General features: G+C 43.8%; 1 protein-coding gene across 2 annotated transcripts in view; it reads right to left on the reverse strand.

Moving 5' to 3' along the window:
• Positions 1 to 17,686, reverse strand: part of FNIP1 (folliculin interacting protein 1) — a 79,333-nt gene extending 61,647 nt beyond the window's left edge. For both annotated transcript variants that reach the window (XM_069970804.1, XM_069970784.1), the window contains exon 1: positions 17,490 to 17,686. In XM_069970804.1, the coding sequence (XP_069826905.1) occupies positions 17,490 to 17,578 (89 nt within the window). In that variant the 5' untranslated portion in view covers positions 17,579 to 17,686. The remainder of the gene's footprint in view (positions 1 to 17,489) is intronic.
• Between the last annotated feature and the right edge of the window lie 1,935 nt (positions 17,687 to 19,621).

Consider the following 19,621-nt stretch of genomic DNA (forward strand, 5'->3'; position numbering starts at 1 on the left):
ACAAATACCCCCCAAATAAAAGAAATGCATTTTTTTTTGTTCAATTTCACCACACATTGAATTTTTTCCTGGTTTCGCAGTGTACTTTATGCAAAAATTATTAGTGGCGCAAAAAATAAGGGCTCATGTGGGTTTCTAGGTGGAAAAATGCAAACGAAAACGCAAAAACAAAAAAAATTGGCTCCGTCCTTAAGAGGTTAAAAAGAGTTAAAATAAATTATATATGTTTCTAAAAATTATCAAAATGAATCCTAATTAGTAAAAGTTGTAAATCAACCCTCTTCCCATTTTTCAATTACCAAAATGTAAAAAAAAAACAAAAACAAAAAAAAAAAAAAAACCACACACACACATATATATTTGGCTTTATCACACACGTAATTATCCAAAGAATTAAATTATCAAATTTTGGTCACATCACATCCCAATAAACAATATATAAAAGTCACATATATACAAACATGGTACCAATAAAAACTACAAATCACAAAAAATTTCTGTCACATAGCCCCACCGAAAACAGTATTATATGGCTCAAACGCAAACATTGGCAAAGTGACACGGGATTGCGGTGATCAGGTCAATAAACATTTCATGTTAAGGAAATAGACAAAGTTTGTATTTTTGTGGGTTTTATATAATCGTTATCGAGTATTAGGATACTAAACTTGGAATGGATATTGAACTCTGATGCTCTGAGAAAAATCTGCATGAAAGAAACAAAATCCACAGTAAGTTTATTATTAGCACATATTCTATGCTGAAAAGCCTCAGATGAACTCCGGTGAATTACAATGGGGCTACGCCACGTGCTATGATATCAGCGACAGGAGACATCCGAGATACATCTGCAGATTTCTGCCACAAAGTATCTTCACAATCCATGGAGGATATCCCTAGTGCAACACAGGCAACAGCATTCTAGTGTAGGGAAATACAGCTCAAGTCTATATCAATGTATACCTGTGTTTTCTATCAGATGTCACATAGTAGCTGACACCTATAGTAAGGGTAAACTGGCTGATATCTTACTCTAGTTATTTTACTTTGAACTTTAGTATACTGATTCCCTTTGAACCCCTGGAGTTTCTAGTTGTAAAATGAGTAAAGCAGGAAATTCCATCACTTGGTAAAGCGTATACAGCTTTATGTGTAAGAGACTGACGTACATGAGAGGACCTTTATGGCCAATAGGCTATATGCACATCCCCTTCCCCAAACACACTGAAGATTTTTTTTCTTTATTATGTCTAATAAGCATTCATCTATATCAGTTATCTGCATAAGCATCAAATCCATTAGATAATACAAGCGTCTTCATGGAACCTCACTAGGTCCTGACTCCAGCCTATGTCATGTGGCAGCACCAGAAGTTAGGAAGGCCTAGGATACAGGAGATCGGGTGTGGGGCAAGGATTTATTTAAGAGTCTGGTCTGGGGTAGTTTGCATTTCCGATCTGGGGTGTTTGGTTTAGGGTCTGAATTCTTTTTGAGGCTTGAGGCCTCTGCTGCCCCCATGAGGCCGATACTGTATGTGGTGCCTTAGTTGCATTTTTCCAAATTCCCTGTTTGTTTTTTCCATTCGAGCAGCACATCACAGCTGAGTGGTAGTCAGCCAGAGCTCCCCGCACAGGCTGCAGTTTGAAAGAGCCCTAAAACAGTGAGTATGGTGAGCTGTGCACCCATGTCTCTCCTCTTTTTAAAACATCACACCTAACTAAATCTAACTAGGTAAGGGTAGACGGCAGAAAAGAATGGACACGTCAATAATTCTCGCAGGGAATTAATTTGATTAAATGAAAAATTAATTTGTGCGGAATTCCACCAGAGGTTAATACGGCAGGACACTTTCCTCACGGATTACGCATGGAATTTGGAGAGAATTCTGCAAGAACATTTTCCTCGCTGATTCAGTGCCAATTCCTCAGTGTGAACTGGCCCTTAGAAAGGAAGACAAAAGATCATAAACACTTCCTCCCAAAGTTACATTTCTGGGTGTACGCATAGAAACACACATTTGTCTCCACTTGTGCAAAGGTGCAGAGTGCCCTACTCTACTTCTACCTGGCATAGGGCTGGCAGAACACACGTGCCTCACAAAACCCACTGAGGACTATTATGAAGATCTTCAGGATACACAGTCCATGTTTTGTTAGGAGGAAAAAAGTCTCATTGTTTCTCCAAATGTAAGGAAGTTACAATGACCTGAAGGGATGCCAGGACCTAATGTTTACCTTCACTGCAAGGCATGTGCCTTATAATAACCCTACAAGACTCTGTCCCAAGCCTGTGAGTAAAGAGAAACAGCTAAATGTAACCACAACTATAGAAGCTGGACATTATGAGCTACCCACATATTTATAACATTTGCTTGTAAGGCTATATACACAACTGTGTCACCTGTGCTGCCTCTGGACCAAAGGAAACACAGGCTCAGACCTACGAAAGTGTGCAAAATGGAAACTGGTGTAAACTGTTCACAGCAACCAATCACAGCTCAGCCGTCAGTTGTGGTAAAATGAAAGCTGAGCTGTGATTGGTTGCTGTGAACAGTTTACACCTGGTTCTATTTCACACACTTTGCTAAATGGGCGCACTAGTTTTCTGGAGGAGGTGCCAAGCTTCACCACCGTCCTACATAGAGTCCAGTGTTGAAGCGTGGGCCAGCATTGTGACAATGATCGTTGGCATCAATTACTGGGTGCGCCTGCTTTACTACTCAGGGAGATAAGTGGCGACATAAGGGTATTTGGGTTCATTGGCTGATCACAGGTCATAATAAAAAGGGAGATCGGCATTTTTGGCTGATAATTGTTTCTATAATAGAGCCCTCACCAAGTCCTAGCTGCATGGTATCTGACTCAATGTATAACTAAATGTATCAAACCATGACTAACTCCTGCTGGAAATATAGAAAAACTATTGAAACCCTCTTACATATATGGTGGGAGAGCTCTAAGATCCAACCACTTACTGATTATTCTAGTCCTAGCCTAACCCTCATATGGGCTTATGCATTTGGATACTGCTACATTGGAAAAAGATAAAATCAACATCTATTTGCACTGGATCATAAGGCCCCGTTCCCACTGAGCAAAAGTAGCGGAACATGTTCATTCTTCAGCGTGTACAGAGCAGGAGCGCGTGCCTCCCATAGACTCCCATTATGAGCGGGAGGCTAACGGCATTCCGCGGCGGACAATTCCGTCGTGGAATTCCGCTACTTTTGCTCAGTGGGAACGGGGCCTAACACTGACTGGAACCATTTAAGAGAACTTAACTAATGGGGGCAGTCTGTGTATGTTTTTATTTTCCAAGGTTAAGTTTTCTCGCAGTTAAATCAGCTACTATACTGACTGCTATTAAAGTCTATGGCACTCTATTCTCACAGCGGATTTTTATTCCACTGCAAGAATGAGGTGCTAAAGATAGCAATTAGTATCACAACGGATTTCACAGCCAAACTTGCTGCATAAAAACCACTACAAACACGGTACGTGTGAATGTACCCGAAGGGTAGCTTCACACATACAGGATCTGCAGCAGATTTGATGGGGCAGATCCGCAGCAGATTTGACTAAATAACTGAACACAGCATTAAATCTGCACCATCAAAATTGCTTCCAATCCTGTATGTGTAAACTCATCCTAAGAAAGCATTATTCACCTGCCCAATCTCCAGCTGCTGCTGCGGTTCCAATCTTTAACCCATTTTATCAAACAATAATGCCTGCCCAGTCAAAGGTGGTGCTGCTGCCAGTATACAGAGAAGGGACCAAGAAGCAGTGATCGGGGGGGAAACCTGTGAGCAGTATAATGGTAGCAGTGGGGAATAACTCCTGATAACTATACAGTAGGGAGGTCCGAACCTGGTTCGGACGGGGTTCGTACGAACCCGAACCCTCCGCAATGATTACCGCTGTCTGCCCGCTCCGTGCAGCGGGCGGATCCAGCAGGAGGAATGCCTGAAAAACTGGGATACAGCCATAGGCTGTATCCCAGTTTTCCAGGCGTTCCTCCCGCTGTATCCGCCCGCTGCATGGAGCAGGCAGACAGCAGGAATCCGATGCCGAGCGTTCGGGTTCAGCCGAACCCAAACCTCGGCGGGTTCGGACCATCCCTACTATACAGCTTTTAAAGGAGAAGTCCGGCAAAATTTTTTATTAAAGTATTGTATTGCCCCTCCAAAAGTTATACAAATCACCAATATACACTTATTACGGGAAATGCTTATAAAGTGCTTTTTTCCCTGCACTTACTACTGAATCAAGGCTTCACTTCCTGGATAACATGGTGATGTCACAAACCGACTCCCAGAGCTGTGCGGGCTGTGACTGCTGGAGAGGATGATGGCAGAGGGATGCTCAGTGTCCCCCTGTCATCATCCTCTACAGCAGCCACAGCCTGCACAGCTCTGGAAGTCGGCTTGTGACATCACCATGTTTTCCAGGAAGTGACATCAGCATGTTATCCAGGAAGTGAAGCCTTGATGCTGTAGTAAGTGCAGGGAAAAAAGCACTTTATAAGCATCTCCTGTAATAAGTGTATATTGGTGATTTGTATAACTTTTATGGGGCAATACAATACTTTAATAAAACTTTTCACTGGACTTCTCCTTTAAGGTATACTCAGTTCCAAAAAAAAAAAAAAATCATATTAAACTGTACCATCTCTGCAACTTGGGTACATGTTCCTCCTCTTCTCCCTCGTACCTATATGCCCCTCCCCAAACCATTTGTTTTCCAATTTCTTCCTACAATATTCCCCAATTTTAGTGTTCATCCGCGTTCACCTAGAATAATAATAATAATAGTAGTTTACGTGTAGTGCTTCTTCACACACCCTGCAAGGCGTTTCTCAATCATGTATCTACAGGTTGTAGGTTTGCTAAGTAGATATTGCCATAATTGTCAAATTTGTTTTATCCTTGTAAGACAATAAAAAATATACAAGAAGTGAAACAACATCTTGGTTATGGCTCCAATGCAGTGCAAATACAGTGCTGACACATGAGGCTATCACCTGCTGCTATAAAGTCTCTGAAACTAAAGGTGGCAGAAAAATGTCAATGTTTGTAAACTTCTGATGTGGTGCGTGATTCCCCGTGAATTCTAAAATCTGAGACACGTCAAGTAAAAATGTGGGCAGCAGCAGCACAGGAGAAGAGGTGGGTGATATCAGCCGTATTTTATTTCATAGCTTACACAAATCACTCATCTCCCACAATTATTCAGTGTTAAGTCGTCAAACAAGTTATTCTGAGCAACAGTAAATTTCCCTGTAGAAACCTAAAGTTGGTGTACTACTTATGGGAGATGCACTTAATGACTGAATACATTACCACACATTCAATAATACCAAAAATAGAGAATTATAATCAAACTGCAACCACACACTTACAGTAGTATAAAACAGTTCTCTGGTGAAAGCAACATACATAGGAAAGACATGTAAAGGGGTAGTAGGGGTGTTCCAACTCAGTGACTCCCATGTGTTACCTATCCGCATGTGGTATTTATTATAGAACTCATCCTGCACTCAAGCCAAGACACACAGCACCTCAAGATGTCAGTAGGTGTTTGCAAGCAGGGGAGGCAAAACTTACTTAACCCCTTAAGGACAGAGCCTGAAATGGCCTTAATGACAGAGACAAATTTTATGAATATGACCAGTGTCACGTTATTCATTAATACCTTCGGGATGCTTTTACCTATCCGGCTGATTCTGAGATTGTTTTCTCGTGACATATTGTACTTTACATTTCTGGTAAATTGGAGTCGATACTCATAACAAATCTTTATGAAAAAAACCCAAATAATGTGAAAAAATGTGAAAAAATGCATTTTTCCAACTTTGAAACTTTTTTGCGTATACAGAAAGTGGTTATACCACATAAATTATATATTAAATAGCATTAGCAACATGTCTACTTTATGTTGGCGGCATTTATTAAACTATCTTTCATTTTTTTTAGATGATAGGAAGCTTAAAACATTAGCAGCAAATTTCCAAATTTTCAGTAAAATTTCAAAATCAGATATTTTTAGGGACCTGTTCAGGTTCAAAGTGTATTTGAGGGGCCTGTATGTTAGAAAGCCCCACAAAGCACCCCATTTCAGAAACTGCACCCCCCAAACTCTGCAAAAGCATATCCAGAAAGTGTTTTAACCTTTTAGGGGAGTCACAGAAATAAAAGCCAAGTGTGTAAGAAATTTGAAAATTTTAATTTTCTGTGCAGAGATTTTATTGTAATCCAATATTTTTCATAATTATAAACCTATTACCAGAGAAATTCACCCCAATATTGATTGCCCCGTTTGTGCAGTTTATAGAAATACCCCATATGTGGCCCTATTGCGCTATTTGACGCAACCACAAGCCTCAGATATAAGGGAGCGCCTAGTGAATTTCAATGCCTCCGTTATATTTGGTCATTTTTGACTGTACCACTTCAGGTTGGCAGAGGCTCTGGGGTGCCAAAACCTAAAAAACACCCCTAAAGGGACACCATTTAGAAAACTACACCCCTCAAGGAATGTAACAAGGGGTGCGGTGAGCATTTGGACCCCACAGGTGCTTCACAGATTTTCCGAACAATATGGCGTGAAAAAAGAAAAAAATATTTTTTACACTAAAACGTTGTTCTAGCCTTCAATTTTTCATTTTCTTAAAGGGATAAGAGGAAAAAAAAGACACAAAATGTGTAGCGAATTTTCTCCCGAGTACGGAAATACCCCACATGTGGCGATAAAGTGCCAAGGGGGCGCAGGACGAGCCTCCAAAGGGAAGGAGCGCCAATTGGATTTTGGAAGCTAAATTTCACTGGAAAGGATTTCAAGGGCCATGTCGCATTTACAGAGCCCTCGTGCTGCCAAGACACTGGAAACCCCCCACAAGTGACCCCATTCTGGAAACTACACCCCTCAAGGAATCTAACAAGGGGTGCAGTGAGCATATGGACCCCACTGGTGACGGGCACAAATGTGGAACAATGTGACGTGAAAGGGAAAATTTTCATTTTTTCACTTTCATGGCACAAATGTGCCCATCATCAAGGGGTCCATATCCTCACTGCACCCCTTGTTAGATTCCTTGAGGGGTGTAGTTTCCAGAATGGGGTCACTTGTGGGGGGTTTCCAGTGTCTTGGCAGCACGAGGGCTCTGTAAATGCGACATGGCCCTTGAAATCCATTCCAGTGAAATCCAGCTTCCAAAATCCAAATGGCGCTCCTTCCCTTCGGAGGCTTGCCCTGCGCCCACATGGCGCTTTATGTCCACATGTGGGGTATTTACGGACTCGGGGGAAATTGCTCTACACATTGTGTGTTTTTTTTCTCTTTTAACCCCTTGTGAAAATGAAAAATTCAAGGCTAAACCAACATTATAGTGTAAAAAAATTTAATATTTTATTTTCACGCCACATTGTTCCACATTTGTGCCAGTCACCAGTGGGGTCCATATGCTCACTACACCCCTTGTTACATTCCCTGAGGGGTGTAGTTTCCATAATGGGGTCACTTGTGGGGGGGTTTCACTGTTTTGGCAACACAGGGAGTTTTTAAATGCAACATGGCCCTCGAAATCCATTCTAATCAAATCCAGCCCCAAAAAGCTAAATGGCGCTCCTTCCCATTGGAGGCTTGTCTTGCGGCCGCATAGCGCCTTAGGTCAACATGTGGGGTATTTCCGTACTCGAGGGAAATTTCTCTACATGTTTTGTTCTGTTTCTTCTCTTTTAACCCCTTGTGCAAATGAGAAATGTCAAGACTAGATCAACGATGTTGTGTAAAAATAAAATATTTAACACTAAAACATTGGCCTAGCCGTGAATGTTTCATTTTCACAAGGGTTTAAAAGAGAAAAAACCCACAAAACGTGTAGAGCAGTTTGTCCCGAGTACAGAAATACCCCACATGTGCACATAAAGCGCCATGCGGCCGCAAGACGAGCCTCCAATGGGAAGGTGCACTATTTGGCTTTTGGAGGCTGGATTTGGCTGAAATGGATTTCAAGGGCCATGTTGCATTTACAGAGGCCCTATGCTACCAGGACAATGGTAAACCGCCACAAGTGACCCCATTTTGGAAACTACACCGCTCAAGGAATCTAACAAGGGGTGCAGTGAGCATATGGACCCCACTGGTGACGGGCACAAATAGGGAACAATGTAACGTGAAAGTGAAAAATTTCCATTTTTCATTTTCACAGCACAAATGTGCCAGTCATCAAGCGGTCCATATGCTCACTGCACCCCTTATTAGATTCCTTGAGGGGTGCAGTTTACAGAATGGGGTCACTTTTGGGGGGCCTCCACTGTCTTGGCAAGACAGGGCCTTTGTAAATGCGACATGGCATTCACCATCCATTCTAGCCAAATGGCGCTCCTTCCCTTCGGAGGCTTACCCTGCACCCGCCTGGTGCTTTATGTTCACATGTGGGGTATTTTCATACTTGGGGGACGTTGCGCTACACATTTAGTGTTTTTTTTATCTTTTAACCCCTTGTGAAAAAGAAAAAATAAAGACTAGATCAATGATTTAGTGTAATTTTTTTTTTTTTTTTACACTAAATGTTGGTCTAGCCTTAATTTTTTTCATTTCCACAAGGGGTTAAAAGAGAAAATAAATGCAAAACGTGTAGGGTAATTTCCCCTGAGTACGAAAATACCCCACATGTGGATATAATGTGCCATATGGGCACAGGGTAAGCTACCAGAGGGACAGAGCACCATTTAGAGTCTGGAATGGAGGATGGAGGCCATGTCACATTTACAAAGCTCCTGTGCTGCCAGGACAGTAGAAACCCCCCACAAGTGACCCCATTTTGGAAACTACACCCCATAAGGAATCTAACAAGGGGTGCAGTGAGCATATGGACCCCACTGGTGACGGGCACATATGTAGAACATGTGCTGTGAAGATGAAAAATACCATTTTTTTCATTTTCACGTCCCAAATGTGGCCGTCACCAGGGGGCCATATACCCGCTGCCCCCCTTGTTAGATTCCTTATGGGGTGTAGTTTCAAGAATGGGGTCACTTGTGGGGGGTTTCTACTGTCCTGGCCGCACAGAGGCTTTCTAATTGCATCATGGCATCCTCTAATGGGAATGGGGGCCATGCCTATTTAGTTGGGGAAAAGGGACAATTCTAATTTATTTGGGGGTATTAGGCCAATTATTAGTTTATAAGGTTGTAAATGACAGGTGTCCATCAAATTCAACCTGTGTTGATCCAGAGGAAGGCAAAAAACCCTCGTGAGGCAGACGACAGTAGCCTCATCACAGGGGAAAAATTCCTTCCCGACTCCATATTGGCAATCAGACTAATCCCTGGATCAACGTGACCCCTGAAATAGGAATAAGGGACAGAATTTAGAAAATTTAGAACTCCAATGACGTGTGGTACGCCTTGAAGCAATCCTTTATGCAGAGGCCGGGGTGATCAGGACAGGTGTCACACTGGTAAGTGGTGTCCTTCCTGATCCCCCTTTTACGGCACACTCTGCATTTCTTTTGGGATCTCCCCTTTTTTCCAGTGTGGGGGACTTCACCTGGAAAATGTTGTCCCTGTACGATACGGGGTCCTTCATATCCAGAAGCGCTGGGGCCCGCTCCGTGGCTGCCGAATATCAGGGCTTTGATTACTGCTTCCTGGAAATCAAGGAATTTCCCCGGGTGGCCGGCATATCGGTACAGCACAAAAGCGTTGTACATCGCTGTCTGTACCAGATATACGGCCACCTTTTTATACCACGTTCTGGTTTTTCGCGTGGCGTTATATGGTTTCAGGACTTGATCTGAGAGATCAACTCCTCCCATATACTGATTGTACTCTAGAACACAATCAGGTTTGTTCACCACGTTTGTGGTACCACGTACAGTGACAGGGGTGGTGCTATTCCTGTGAATTGTGGTCAAAATAAGGACATCGCGCTTGTCCTTATATTTGACCAACAACATATTGTCACAGGCATAGGCCTTGCTCTCCCCCCTTGGCATTACTTGTCTAACAGGGTGACTTGGTAGACCTCTTTGATTTTTTCGGATCGTGCCGCAAGCTACAGTAGCTCGGGCAGCGAGTGACCGAAACAGGGGGATGCTGGTATAAAAGTTATCAACGTACAGGTGATAACCTTTATCCAGCAGTGGGAAGATCAGTTCCCAAACGATCTTCCCACTAACTCCGAGGATGGGGGGGCATTCTGGGGGCTGGATTTGGGTGTCCCTACCCTCATATACTCTAAATCTGTAAGTGTACCCTGAGGTACTCTCACAGAGTTTGTATAGTTTCACGCCATACCGCGATCTTTTGTTAGGAAGGTACTGGCGGAAATGGAGTCTTCCTTTGAAGCTCAGGAGGGACTCATCTACTGAGATGTATTTCTCTGGGATATACATCTCAGTAAATTTGGCTGAGAAGTGCTCTATGACCGGCCGTACTTTGTACAGTCGGTCATACGAGGGATCATCTCGTGGGGGGCACCTTGCATTGTCATTGTAATGCAAGAATTTTAGGAGGGCTTCGAATCGAAACCGTCCCATGGCCATACTGTAAAGTGGGGTATTATATATAATATCCCCACTCCAGTATTGCCGAATTGTGGGTTTTTTTACTAGGCCCATGTGCAGCAGGAGCCCCCAAAATTTTGTCATTTCGGCTGCATCAGTAGGGGTCCACGCCATGGGCCTAGCAAAAGAAGAGGAGGGGTTCTGGGCTATAAATTGGTGCGCGTACAGGTTTGTTTGCGCCACCATCAAATTGATAAGGTCATCAGAGAAATAGAGCTTGAAAAAGTCTATTTCTCTGAGACCTGTGGGGTTAATTTGGATTCCCGCCGTTGCCATAAAGCCAGGAATCCAGGGCTGATAATTTTGGGGGTCTGGGGTCCAGATGGGGTCACCTATCTGGGGGGCAGGGGGCAGGATGGGGTCACCTGTCTGGGGGGCAGGGGGCGGTATGGGATGACGTGTCTGGGGAGCAGGGGACGGGATGGGGTCACCTGTCTGGGGAGCAGGGGGCGGGATGGGATGACGTGTCTGGCGGGCAGCCCGAGGCGTCCTCCTTGGACGCTTAGGTCGATAGTCATCATCACTGGATGATGATGATGATGATAATGATGATGAGGATGAATGGAGGAAAGAAGGATCCCCCCATTCATCCTCACTGGCTGTTTCGGTGTCGGAGGCAATAAGCGCGTATGCCTCCTCCACCGAAAACACTCTCTGGGACATTATTCGGGGATTGGTGTATGGGGGGTATGTAAATGTGATGTAGTGTAGTGGTGTAGTGTAAAACTTTATTTCAAGTAGTGTAATGTGTAATGTGGGGTAGTGTAGTGTAATGTAGTGTTTTATACGTGTTTTTCACAGTAAGGGGGGGGGGGAAACCTACGCCAAAAAAGGAGTTGCTGATAAATTCCGCACTTATCAGCAGACAGTGGCGGTAGGATATAGAAAAAAAAAGGGGGGGGAGGGGGGAAAAAAAAACCCTACGCCAAAAAAGAGGAGTTGCTGATCAGCGGCGCACTTACGTGCGATGCTGATCAGCACTCAGCGGTGGAAGGGCGCAAAAAAAAAAAAAAAAAAAAAAAAAAATTGGGAAGAAAAAGAAAAAAAAAAAAACCTCTTTACTCCAAAGCCACTGATTAGTGTATTATATACACTAGTCAGCCGCTAGGGGGCAGTACAAGTACCTGGACGAAGATATCCGGAGAAAAACGACGAAAGCCGACGAGAGCCGAGCGGAGCCGACAGGAGCCGAGCGGAGACGACGTGGACGAATCACGTGGACGCCGCGGGACCGCAGATCTTCCGTCCGGACGCCGGGATCCGGTGAGTTTGGTGCCTGCACACCACACACACTTTCTCTGCACCTCTTGGCTAACTAGCTGAGGGGTGTAGAGAAAAGTAATAATATTTATTTTTACTTTGATCGCCGCTATTGGCCGGCCGGGCTTGGCCGGCCAATAGCGGCGATCTGGGGGGTGGCACCATGGCCCCCTTCACTATACACAGTAATGGTGATTGGTGCTGTCTCGTACAGCACCAATCACCATTAAATTCCGAGTCCCCGGGTCACCGATGACCCGGGAACCGGAAAATTGCTGTAGTTGGCTGATTTGAATAAATCAGCCAATTACAGCGATCGTCTGCACGGGGGGTGTAATCCACCCCCCGTGCTGACAAGCTACGATGGTCTGCTGTGTATTACAGCAGCCATCGTTACCGGATCGCCGTGTGTTTACACACAGCGATCCGGTAAACATCGGGCGTATGTGTACGCCCGTTTGCGTTAAGTACCAGGCTGCGGGGGCGTACACATACGCCCGATGTCGTTAAGGGGTTAAAGCGGATCTGTCACCTGCAATTCATGTTCCATACTGCTGACACTGTTACACAGCTGTTTGGGAAAGGAAACATGCGGTACTTTACCTTAAAGGGAAACTACCAGCAGATGAGAAGCATCTAACCTGCCCATGTGTCCCTATAGGGCACAAGGTTCTGAGGATGTAGGTAAGTTGCTTACCTGTGATATTAGCAGTTTGTTCTCTATGCTACTAATGCATTCTGGTGCACTGGGGGTGGGACTACTGCCCATAGTGCACTGATCCACCCCAGACAGCCCGCTATGCTGATATTCTTTAGAAGGGCAGATTAGTGCACTGGGGCAGTAGTTCCAGAAGTCATTAGCTAAGGGATTAAACTCGTAATATCACAAAAACAGCACCAAGGATGAAGGCAAGAAGCTTGCCTTTATCCTCAGAGCTCCATGCACTATAGGGACATACATATCAGCAGGTTAGATTATTCTTTTTTCCCTTTAACTTTTAATGTGCGTCCATAACATAAAAAATGCTTTCATTTTCCAGTGCTGAGGGCTTTAATGTCTCCTCATTCCCCTTCCCTTCCCATCCCTGACCCTGCCAGATGGGCCGTTTCCATATCTTGTTCCTGTGCTGTGCACACAAATTATGTGCCGTGTGAGACATAGAAGGAGGGCACAGCTTTCATGCTGTTCAGCAGGGATAGAGATGGGTGGGGGAGCGAGGTGTTACAGCCCTCAGCACTTCAGGGGTTGGGGAAGCCTCTTTGACACATTATACCAGAGAATAAATGTATTGTTTTATCTTATGGAAGCAGCAACGGATATATAAAAGGTACCATGTGTCTCCTTGTTCTAACAGCTATCTTGGAGCGTTTAGGGCTTGAATTGCAGCTGACAAGACCTTAGCTGTGATTGTCGCAGATTAACAGTTCTGGGCATATACATGTTTAAACGGTCACAACTTATGCTACATTTATGGCCATTTTTTTTCATGCTGGCCGATTAGTTTTGCACAGATTTTTCTACAGACTTCGATATAACACAGAGCAAAACCAATTGATTTTGAAAGGTAAAACTGCCAGTAATACTGTGCGTGACCACAGCCTCCTCAGTACGCAGCATCCCCTTATCTTACCCTGCTCCTAAACACATTTTTTTAAGAGTTAAATTGTTTTCAACTTAAAGAGGACCTGTCACCCCCCGTGCCGGGGTGACAGGCTCCCGACCCCCAGGTAGATCCCCTTATACGTACCTGATCCGGCCGAGTCCCGCTGCCGGAGCCGGTCCCGGGACGGGGATATCTCGGTCAGAAGCCGGCGCGCGTGCTCTGGACAGAGGTCCGGCATTCATAGAGAATGAATGGAGCCGGACTCATCTCTGCAGCGCGCGCATGGCTCCATTCATTCTCTATTGACGCCGGACCTCTCTCCAGAGCATGCGCGCCGGCTTCTGACAGGTCTCCTTTAACAAAACCCCAACATTAAAAATCATTAAGAAAACCCATAGCTCTAACTATATATATATATATATATATATATATATATATATATTGTAAGGACACGACAGGCATTCTAACAATAAACAATAAAACAATTTCTGCATTACAATGTTCATAGCTAGGAACCTGATCCCCTGAGAAATGGGAACAGAATGTGAAAGGATCTTGTTACTGTAAGATCTTACAATTATCCCAGACAAGGACTGTGGCACAGGCTGTCATTATCCCAGTAAACTACATCTACACTACAGTATCACATGTTGTACCCTAATATCAAAACTAAAACCTCTGAAACGAATTCTTGTGTATATATTAACACAACGGTGGACCACAGTAATCTGTAGAAAAAAATATATATATATTATATATATTAGTGTTCCCTCAACATACGGTATTAATTGGTTCTTGACTGTAAATTACTTTCTATGTAGAGTATTGAAGTGTGCATAGGGTCCTGTACAGAGGACACAGTGTCCCAGAAAAATAAAATGAAGCCGTCCTCATCTGGTCTCCAAAGGACCAATTCATGGCCCAGGTAGAGAGAAGTATATACCATGTAGTATCACACTGTACTGTAGAGAGGAGATACTAGACACCCAATGGCTACGTTCACACAACGTCAAAAATACTGAAAAGGCGGCCGATTTTCATATTTAAAAAACGTCTGTTTTTGCCGCGATTTAACTGACTGCAATGGAAATGCATTGAAATCAATGGGAAGACGGATGTCTAATGCACACAATGCATTGAATAACGGACGTTTTTACCACGGACGTCAAAATAATGAACACGATGATTATTTTCGGACATCTTTTGCAAACAGCGGACGTTTTTTATTAGTTGTTCACACACAGTTTTTCTTTTTCCACCGTTCTTTCTCTTTTTTTACTATTAAATTCAATGGACTTTTCAATTAAGCCACATCCAAAGTCCAATTAGCAATCCAAACTAGAATAATGTACCAACAGCCGTCATTGCACTAAGGGGAGGCCAGACAGCTGAATAACGTCTGTCATTTTAGACTCAAAATAACGGGCGTCATTTTAAACGGAGCTCAAAAGATGTTGTGTGAACATAGCCCATTAGTGCATGCACTTAATAATACTGGGATTTTACCAGTAAAATGGCCACTTTCATTGGTCTATGATCTCTTTATCTACATGTGCCACAGATCCTGAATGTCTGTAGCATTGTATGTTGAGTCTGGTCTCAAGTTACAATGGTCCAGAAAGTAACATTGTATGTTAAAAATATTGTACCCTGAGGCTATTGTAAGTTGGGAGACCACTGTGTATAAACATAACATATACACACATTTACTTATAGGCCCTATTACACCAAGCGATTATTGGCTGTATTTCGCTTGGTGTATTAGCTCCTGTTAAAACGCAAGGATCAGCCGACCTGAACAACGTTGGCTGATCTTTGTCATTTAACATGTTGAAAGAAAACTAGAACGATAGCGATGGTCTGCTGGCCATCGCCCAAAGTAACAGGAGTGGCGGTGGCAGCAGATCACTGCTATAGTCCCTGTCCAAGAAAGGAACTGACCAGAGCAGGAGCGTTTTTTTATGAGGATTTGTTGATGCCCTGGAGAGTTCCTGTCTCGGACAGAGATGTCAGCAGAGAGCACTGTGTCACACTGAAAAGAAAACATAACCTGCAGAACATACAGCAGCTAATAAGTATGGGAAGACTTGAGATTTTTAAAGAAGTAAATTAAAAAATTTACAACTACAAATACAACTTTCTGACACCAGTTGATTTGATTTTCCCTGGACAACTCCTTTAACCCTAAGCCCAAATAATACAACTCTACCCTTACTCCTCCTCTGCCAGTTCCCTTCACTGGCTCCCCGTGTGGTCGTATCCTAAAAGGCTTCATAGATTGCGTTGCTCACTGCAACCATACTACAGCTTTCACTTTAAAAAATGAAAAGTGCACCGACTGGTTCCTATAAGTGACTAGGACATTCTGGATTTTAGACAGTTGTATAAATCTAGATTTCAGAAAACAAATCCAGCCATAGTTTTAAATATGTCCTGAAAAAGAATCATTAGAACTCTCAAAGGGCGGCTTGCTCGGGCTATACCGAATATAAAGCTTTTGGCATTTCAATGCATTCCAGCTTGAGAAACGTACAATAAACAGAAGCTACAACACATCCCTTCTCCATGGGAAGGATACTACAGCCGTGTGTGAATCACTGCAGACACCTATGTACACGACATGATGTATGAGTATGGAATTCATGTGATGCTGAGGTCATCATCGCTAATAATAAGACGCCATATACTGTGAAAACACTATGACACATCCTATGGTCAATAAATGTGTAGGACTGCCTCTACACTCTGGACTTCTTACCCTATAACCTCACAGATCAACTGGAATGACCCAAAGCGTGCAATATTTGTGCAATGGACGTTCAATAATTCTGCAGACCATCAATGTTTTGCCTTGTCTCAGGCATCACGTCGCAGATTAACAGTGATTTCAGGGATCCACCACCAGGACAGCTATACTTACACATTGCCTGGGCACCACTTCCAGAAAGTCAGGCCGTCAAAGGTAGACCCCTCTATTGCCTGTATCACAGTATATTTTAACATCTGTACTACATTTTTTTTTTTTTGCAAACAGTATAATAGAAGGTTAACATATAGGACTATATAAAATGTCCATATGCTACATTCATCTGTTTTGCTGCTGGAGTACATTCTTTAAAGTCTATAGAGGAGGATTCAAATACAGATGCATTAGCATTACATCTATACTCCAGTCTAATATAAGGAGTATGCTTTACTTATTTTGCATCTGCTATTTTAAGGTGTAATTCGATTTCCTGCCTAAGGGTACGTTCACACTGAGCAAATGCGGCGGAGCTCTCCATTGCGGAATCCCACCTGCCAAACGGCATCTCGATGAGAGTGCTCATTCTCCGCTCAAAAAATTTAACATGTCACTTTCATAAACTACAGGTGCAATGATAAAGCAATACTGATGTCATTTCATCCATTATACGTCTGTATGTCAGATGTATATCCATACCTTGGAGCAGTGCAGAGCAAAAGGGGATCCTGGGAGAGTCCCCAAGACACTGAACTGGGATCTGTCACAAGAGATGGTGGGATATTATGTGCACAGACCCATAGCTGTTCCCGAGATCTACCAAAAACCTTAAACTCTTGTTGCTAAATCCCATGTAGCCGGTACATTACCTTCACTGATGTGATCTCCATCCATAAGCAATACAGTGATGCATGACCCCCTTTGCTATGACTGTGTCTACCATTGTGCCCAGTGACGCCACCTACAACCTTCTATAAGGCACAGTATACCCTACCCAAACTTTAGGAGCAAACCAGGTATTGCCAGCTGGCCAGTAACAGCATACACTGATGCCACCTGGAGAAGGGCACAGGGCTTTATAATGCCCATAGGACAGCTGATGAGACAAAGCTATATTCCTCACAGTAGACATTACATGTCAGTAGGCTGCAAAGCATTATACTGCTGGAGAACTACAAGTCCCAGCCTTCTCTGACTGTACTTCTACAAAGCCCAGAGCAGCCACAGGTTATATGCAGAGCAGAGCCCTACCTGGCTACTAGCAGAATGGATAACAATGCAGCCCCTCAGCACCCGAGAGCCCTGTGTCCTACCTGAAGGCATAGTCCTCCCTCGGGTCTCTGCTCGGGGACAGCTGCCCGCTCCGCTTATTGAAAAGCTTCTGAAAAAGAGTCGGTGGCATTTTGCTGGGTAAGAAAAAGAGCAGTTAGTGCATGGCATAGAGCCTGGCACTTCCCTGGCAGCCCGTGCCTAGCTCCGGCACTCCATCTCTACACTAGTCATATGACTGCTCTGACACCCGCAGCTGTCACATGGGAGGGGCGCGCTGGGCGGGGACGCGCTCCATTATAAGAATACACCACTCCTAGGTTGTGCCAGCCACTTCCTGGAGCGCGAAGCGTAAAAGCTGCTCTGATTGGCCGATTCGTCAGACCCGCCTGATTGGACGAAAGATAGTTGTTGCTGTTGTAATGTGAGGGAGTCCGCGGCTGGGGAATCACGTGACGCGGTCAGATGACTCCTGGGTTCACTGGTGGCGTGTGTGCGTGTGTGTTTTGAAGAGATTCCTCGTGCGTGGGTGACCGAAAGCTTCTCCTCGTGTGCTGTGCGGGCTCCTGCCTAATGACAGATGGAGCGGCCTATGGAGAGAAACCCCATTCTCTCCACTTTTATTTCCCTCAGGGGCGTAGCTAGGGGGTGAGTGAGTGGGGACCAAACTGATTATGTAAGGTTAGCCATGGGAACCTCCGCAGATGACAGTGGTCTCCAGATAATGATGGCTATATTCTGCTCAGAGTGAGAACAGTGTACAAGACTGTCTACATTTCATATATAGCACTGTGTAAAAATGAAAGGGTTTGTCTAGGATTAGGGAAACATAACTGCCTTTTCCCAGGAACAGCAGCACTCTCCTCCTCAGTTTGGGTGTTAGCTGACTTCCACTGAAAGTAAATGGATCCTGGTTGTAATACCTCACACAACCTCGGGGCAGGGGTGGTGCTGTTTTTGCAAGAAATCAACTATGTTTTCTTGAAAGGGGAAATTCCACCTAAGAGCTAAAAAAAAGAATTTCTCCCAAACCTTGGTGATATAGGAACGCAGGTTAGAGCCGTTTCCCGTCTTTCTAGCTGCCGCAATTCCTGAGCTACAAAACTGGTCTATTTTGCCTTCCTCTGGATCAACCCAGTTGGGTTTCTCTTGAGTTGAACCTGATGGACTATTGTCTTCTTTCAACGTTATTGAGGGTATGTGCACACTACAGAATCCCAACGTATTACTCGTCCCTGCTCGCGGGCACTGGCAGCCGCGCGCATCTCTGCTGGTCCCATAGGCTTCATTCTATGGTTTGCCAGATTCTGCTGTCTGCCTGAAGAATGAACCCGCCTATTCTTCAGGCAGAATCTGGCAAACCATAGAATTGACCGACTTATTTGATGAAAAATTTCAAGTCGGTCAATGCAAAGTACAATTAGTATCACAAAAAATATGGGTTCATGTGGGTCTGTAAGTGAAAAATGCAAGCGCTATGGCCTTTTAAACACAAGGAGGAAATGAAAGAGCAAAACTTTAAATTGGCTCTGTCCTAAAAGGGTTAAGGACAGGGCTACTTTTTATTTTTGCGCTTTTGTTTTGTCCTTGTGATTACAAACATATGCACCAGGTGTAGACTTTGATAAATTCCCCCGAGTGTTGACCATTATATCATCAAAATTGTCACTGTTCTGTGGTGAGGATATGTGCGCAATGTTGTTGTCACTGTCAGTTTAGTCATAATTTAGGATTGCTTTGGCGAGCCACATTGCACAGTCCACCCCATTGATATATAACCTACTGATACTGTGGATGCATTTATAAAAGCATGAGAACACAGATCAGAAGAGATCTCAAGTAGCTGTCAGTCTTTTCTCCCACAAGTTGTCTGTGGCCTGTACCACAAAGGTAAGAAAATCCTGACCAGGAGTGATGTCATGTCTCAGGTTTGCAAGGCAACAATACTTATAGCTTATCAATTGCATGTTAATAATGTGTTTTGTGTAACAAGAACTGCAGTAAGATATCTTGTTTGAGCTTTGTACAGGCTTCCCTATGTGCTATATGATAACAATATCTGATGATATTTACTCATGGCTGTTATGTCTTCTTTCACTTTTGATCCTGCCTGAATGCAGTAAAAACTGATTAAAGTGTAACTGATTTTTAAAAAACCTTTTATGGTTTTGTTAAA

The sequence above is a fragment of the Dendropsophus ebraccatus genome, chromosome 1 (assembly GCF_027789765.1).
Source record: "Dendropsophus ebraccatus isolate aDenEbr1 chromosome 1, aDenEbr1.pat, whole genome shotgun sequence".
NCBI lineage: Eukaryota > Metazoa > Chordata > Amphibia > Anura > Hylidae > Dendropsophus > Dendropsophus ebraccatus.